Genomic DNA, 6,000 nt, shown 5'->3' with positions numbered 1-6,000 from the left:
GCTAATTGCTGATAATGAGCCAGTGCAGACGGACGCCTTGGCAGGCAGGCACTCCAGCAGCCCCCCGCGCCCAGGCTAACAACCTGGGGGGACCCTTCAGCGGACTAAACACTAATAAGAAAGATGCGAATAGGCTGCTTTATTTCATCTTCCTCCTCCTCCCCAGGCTGTCCCATGCATCCCGGTCTCTTGGCGCCCGGCACGGCTCTGAGGAGGGACAGCACTGGGATGTGATGGTCTCTCAGCACCGGCACAGCCCGCGCTCGCCTTCGTGCATCAGTATTTATGCCCTGTCCTCCTTTGCTTTTAAACCTGAGATTGCTTTGTATTTTAAAGCCTTCAGGACATTCCTGCCCTGGAAACAAACAGCCTTTCTCTCATCTCAGAAATAACCTTCGCTTGGGTGAGCTGGACTTATCCTCTGCTGGCAGAGCCCTCCCAAAATACGATCAGATTTAAACCAACAGCTCCCTTCAACCCTCTGCACCTTTAGATAATGCCGGGCACCATTGCTGGCTTGAGTTTTAGCCTTCGTCTTGCTGAGAGCTAAGCATACCTAATGCAGATTAAATGAAATTCCAGCACACAAAAACTAGCGGGGTAAATATAAAACCATAGCCAAAGAGCGATGGTTATGTCATTGCCGAGGAATCCAAAAGGCGCCTAAATGAAAATACCACAAAGAAAGCAAACAGGGGCAGGGGGAGAGGAGCGAGGGAAGAGGATACGCCGGGAGAAGGATACAGGAGCAAAGAGAAAAGCCCGTGATAATCTGAGCTGGGTTTGCCTCATGCAACTGCTGTAAGCCCCAGTTTTGTAAAACCTGGTCCAAGTTGTCATGCTCACGCCAATCAGATTTTGCAGAATAGGCTAAGAGATATACAAGAATTAAGAGATATACAAGAATTAATCATACAAGTTTCCCCCCCTCTTATCTTTTTTAATTGATGGCTGTCACCTGTTTGCTGATAGCACGTGGGGAAAATATTTCGAGGAACCCTGCATCTGTATGTAGGCAGGTAGGCAGTGGAAGCATCTGCCGGCATCCCCAGGGGTGCCGCACCACCCGAGCCCAGCCCAGGGGCTTTCTCAACATCTTTAACCCTTGTTATTGCTGAGAAACAATTAAAAAGCCTCACATAACATTTCCAAGAGTTTCCTTACAGTAATAGCAGACGTTCTTTAGGAATACAACCTTTTTTTTTTTTTCCCCCCAACATCATTAACTTAGCTGGGGCTTCAAATATTCACCCACCCACCCCACCACATTGTAAATTCATATAAATTGTTTTTCGTGGTCAAGGGACACCCAGGTCTCCAAACAGGCAGAACACCTACCTGGAAGGCAGCGAACCACATCAGCCAGTCCAGGCGGTAGTGGTAGGGGGTGATAAAGCACGGCCTCCTCTTCAAGTCCCCAGGCTTGCATTTGAAGTCGTATTCCTCCCAGACAGCAGCGGGGTCATTGGGATCAAGGCTGGACGTCCCCTGAAGGACGACTTCTGTTCTCTCCTTGGTAATGCTGTGGGATACAACACGATACTGTTTTTTGTCTCAAGTCAAGTAAAATGCTCGCTCCTGAGAGGCAACATGGCAACACAAGTCAGCGGCCTCGTGGTGCAGCTGGATCATGATGGGTCAAGCTACAGAGAACCTCTCTATCTGGCAGACTTTTCTCCTTCCAGCAGCAAAGTACATCGAAAACTTCAATTTCTATGCCCTCCCTCACTCCCCTCTATCACACTGCAGTCCAAGGAGAGACTACGGCCCAAAAAGATGATTCCTACTGAAATCGATGGGCTTGTCTTTCTAGTTCAGAGCCTAACACATGTCCAAGACATTAAGAGAATACAAGTGTCTCCCAAGTCCCACATGAACATCTTCGTCCCATGTTTCTGAAGAAAACCTTTGTTTCTGTTACTCTGACGACTCCCATGACATAAGAGCTCTCTGACTACAAGCTCCTGATGATACGAGAAAACGGAGATGAAAGATGGTCACAAAACACAGCTCCATCTCCAGGTTTTTAACACACACCATGTGCAAAAATGCAGGTTTGTAACTGGCATGTGTGGCTGCCCTAGTGGCACGGCCACTGATGATATCTGCAGGGAATGTTTCACAGGCGATTGTGCACAGAAATCTTGCCTCTGCATTTGGAAGGTCTGGCCCCAACACCTCCAGCTGCGGGACCAGCAGAGCAGCTTCTAGCTGGGACCACTCTAGTATCCTTTTTGTGAGCCTGGCTCTCCCAGCAGTGCTGCTGGCCACGAGGTGCTGAGCTCCAACTTGAACCTTCGCTGTGGCAAAGGGCAGGACACGCTCGCCATAAGCCCAGGTTAACTGGCTACAGCTGCTTGGGCCCTGGGGAGGTGGTTGGCCCCAGACAGAGCACCCCCAGGAGCTGACTCTTGGGGCACCACTAACAGCTGTCTCGGTGTGCCCAAACCTTTCACCATCCCGGCTGGAAGACAGGTCTCATGGAGCTATTACTCAGCAAGAGGAGGAGGAGGAGGAGGTAACGTGTGAGTCAATGCAAGCCAAGCCAAGAAAAGCAGAAAAAAAAAAAAAGAGCAGCCCCCCCAAACGCAGCTGATGTATAGGAACTTGGTTAAAAAGCACCCCAGCCTTACAGCAAGTCATGTGTACTCCCTTTGGCTGCTTGGCTGTGAGGTGGTAGAGCAGCGGGGATGGCAAACTCTCCAGGCCACGGAAGGCCCGTGTGAAAACACCATCATCAAGTTCTCAGTGACCCATCAGTGACGCTCGCCTACACTGGAGAGCTGTTTTCCATAACAAACACATAACTGCGCAATGCTGCCTAACAAAGCTGTCCAGCTCCCAACACCCTTTTAATTTTTTACTACTTTGGTCTCTCCTCCTCAACCCAAGAAACTGAAAGTTTGGAAACACACGGCCTTCACCTTCTCCCCTGATGGCTTCCAGTGATAGATGCTTACAACCCAAGGAATGCTGTACGTCTCCGCTTATAATTGTTACCTACATTTAATAGATTTCTGGATTCTCCAGCCAAGTTCCATATTATACGCTGGGCTGAGTTATGAGCCGTGGCCAGCTGCCCAATGGTTAGAAACACACTGTAAATCAGGGACACCAAATTACTAATAAAAGTATGTTCCTACTGTGTGATTCAAAATATGTCAAGTTTCACATAATCGTATATTCATTATAAGCTGCAATCCTCTTTTTATTGGTTTACATAGGCTGGAATTACAAACATATTACAGCAGCATTTCATCACATGCTCTTTAGGTTCTGGTAACTGTTGAAACAGAAACCATAGACTGAAGAAGAAAAAGAACAACAACCCAAAGAAAACAATCTCCCGTAGCTTCACTACTCCAGCCTTCAAAGAGGTTCAGGGGTTATTTCTCTCCCTCTCAGAAAAAAAAAAAAAAGGAGAAACTTCAGCATTTTCCACAACTAGCACTGATATTTTTAATCACCTTTTTTTTCCCTAACTTTTCTTCTTTCCACAGAAATTTCTGCTATTTGAAAAACTGGGGAAAACATCATATGGATTTGACGCACTCCAGGGGTCCTCCGCATCTCCAGTACTCACAGCGAGGTTTGCTCCTCCCCGTCACCACCCCCTCAGCCAGCCCTCTCAACAGCCGACCTGCTTTGCCTTTTATAAACCTATTTAATTACTGTTGGCTTCTCCTGTGGGACCTTGTTCAGAACCCACTAATGCAAGAGCTGCCCATCCCACCCCTCGGCTCAGACCTCTGGGGAACACCCCACGGCCACCGTGGCGAGGTGGCAGCAAAGCCAGAGGCCCAAGCAGAGAATACTGGCCCTGTTGTTGCCCCTGGGGCAAGCTGTTCTGATGAAGCCCTGTTGTTCAGCATTTTCCCAGGTGGAAGAGGCTGGGAGGGACAGCACACAAGAATGGTTATCGTCAGCCCAACTGTGGCTCACCTAAACTTGGGGACCCGTGCCCAGGAACCCCAGGCTTGGATGCTTAAAAACCAGCCTGGTTCCAAACTCAGCTGGAGACGTTTCCCTTGTCCAGTCCCACCTTGCAGCCGAAAGCGGGATTTCCTGAGCTGAAGGCAGCAGCCAGACTACTGCTGGGCCTGTCCTCTCAATCTGTCTTGTTCTTTTTTTGAGGCCATTTATCCTTTCGTCTCCACAGTTTCCTGTAGCAATGAATTCCCCAAGTCACTCGTTGGAAAAAGCACTTCCTTTTGTTGGCCTAAAATCTGCTACCCAATAGCTTATGTGAATATTTACATGAGGGAGAGCAAACGCGCGCAGGGGAAGAGAAGTTCACCATAAATATAGCAGGCTGGTGATGGTGAAGACTATCCACTGGATGAACCCTTTTATGGGTATTTTCATCCTGCTATTACATTTGCTACATCAATATAATGAGCTAACTAGAAGTGGCTCCAAGAAAATAAATTATAATTCAGTGGGAAAGAAACCTGCTCCTTTTCTCCTTCTTTCTCATAAACAGATATTTCATAAATTATAATCCGGTGGGAAAGAAACCTGCTCCTTTTCTCCTTCTTTCTCATAAAGATATTCCAAGTCTACTGGTTACTGGAAGGATTTCTCAGATTTCTGTCTAGGTTTAAGGCACACAGACTGGCTACCAGACTATACCGGAGAGAGGAGAAGAGCTATACGATGTACCATTAAAATACATGTACCTCCCAAAAGCTCCATAGGTGTTCACTATTCTGAGAGGGTTGAAGGAGGTGTTCATGACTTGTCTGGAGTTGAGCAGGTTTAGGACAACCGGGATGCTGAGATAAGTGATCAGGAGGCCAAAGGAGATGTTCACCACTTTGCGGGCGTAGCAGCCTGTTTGGGACACAAAAGCAGACCAGAAGAATCATAGAATCACAGAATCCCAGGTTGGAAGGGACCTCAAGGATCATCTGGCCCAATCTTTCTAGGTAAGAGCACAGTCTAGACAAGATGGCCCAGCACCCTGTCCAGCTATGTCTTGAAAGTGTCCAATCACAGAATCACACAATCCCAGAATGGCAGGGGCAGGAAGGGCCCTCTGGAGATCACCCAGTCCCAACCCCCTCCTCAAGCAGGCTCACCCAGAGCAGGGTGCACAGGGCATTGTCCAGGCAGGCTTTGAATATCTCCAGAGAAGGAGACTCCACAGCCCCCCTGGGCAGCCTGTGCCAGGGCTTGGTCACCCTCAAAGTAAAGAAGTTCTTCCTCATGTTCAACTGGAACCTCTTCTGCTTCAGTTTGTGCCCATTGCGCCTTGTGCTGTCACTGGGCACCACTGAGAAGAGTCTGGCTCCATCCTCGTGACATCCACTGTTAAGCAATGTGGTGGAGTCAACCCCTCCCCTGGGGAGATTATTCCAGTGGGTGACTGTTCTCATGGGGAAAAATTTCCCTCTTGTGTCCAATCGGAATCTCCCCAAGAGCAACTTGTGTCCATTCCCCCTTGTCCTCTCCATGGGATTCCCTGTGAAAAGGGAGTCTCCATCTTCCTTGTAGCCACCCCTTAGGTACTGGTAGGTGGTGATGAGATCAAGAAGGTGACTTCCCCGCCAGTGCTGGGTTCTGCTCCCCCGCTCCCCTGCCTGACCCCCCCACCATGGCCGGGACCCTGCCCAGGTGCTCACAGCTGCTCTTGGCTCTCGGGCTGGGGCTGACAAACACTCCACCGTAATCAACCTGACCTTGCCAAGGGCCCATATGCTATCGCTCCAGAGATCTGCCTTTCTCTAAATAGTCTGAGAAAGGGCTAAAAAGAAAAATGTCTAAAATGTTAAGATGAATCATTGCTTTCATACAGGGGAAAAAACACAGCTGGCACTTGCACCTTGCTCAAAATTGCCCTCCTGGTTCGTAAGCCGCGTGTGGAGTGCCTCCAGCTCCCCGTGGCTCCGCTCCTGCCCCAGGGTCTCACCACCCAGACTTATTTCTTGCATTTTCCTCCCTCTTGCTCACTGCCTCCATTCGAACCTCATTTTCCTTTTGCAAAATCTCCATTGCTTA

At 48.9% G+C, this 6,000-nt stretch overlaps 1 protein-coding gene across 1 annotated transcript in view; it reads right to left on the bottom strand.

Annotated features, from left to right (window-relative positions):
* Positions 1-6,000, bottom strand: part of LMF1 (lipase maturation factor 1) — a 216,502-nt gene that overhangs the window by 21,869 nt on the left and 188,633 nt on the right. Inside the window, exons 8-9 of the mRNA XM_009640418.2 lie at positions 4,680-4,833; positions 1,339-1,522 (exon numbers count right to left, since the gene is read on the bottom strand). Coding sequence (XP_009638713.1) covers positions 1,339-1,522; positions 4,680-4,833 — 338 coding nt within the window. The remainder of the gene's footprint in view (positions 1-1,338; positions 1,523-4,679; positions 4,834-6,000) is intronic.

The sequence above is a fragment of the Egretta garzetta genome, unplaced genomic scaffold (assembly GCF_000687185.1).
Source record: "Egretta garzetta isolate BGI_Z169 unplaced genomic scaffold, ASM68718v1 scaffold426, whole genome shotgun sequence".
NCBI classification, from domain to species: domain Eukaryota; kingdom Metazoa; phylum Chordata; class Aves; order Pelecaniformes; family Ardeidae; genus Egretta; species Egretta garzetta.
The sequence above is the reverse complement of the archived record's forward strand: the minus strand, read 5'-3'. Positions and strand labels throughout refer to the sequence as shown.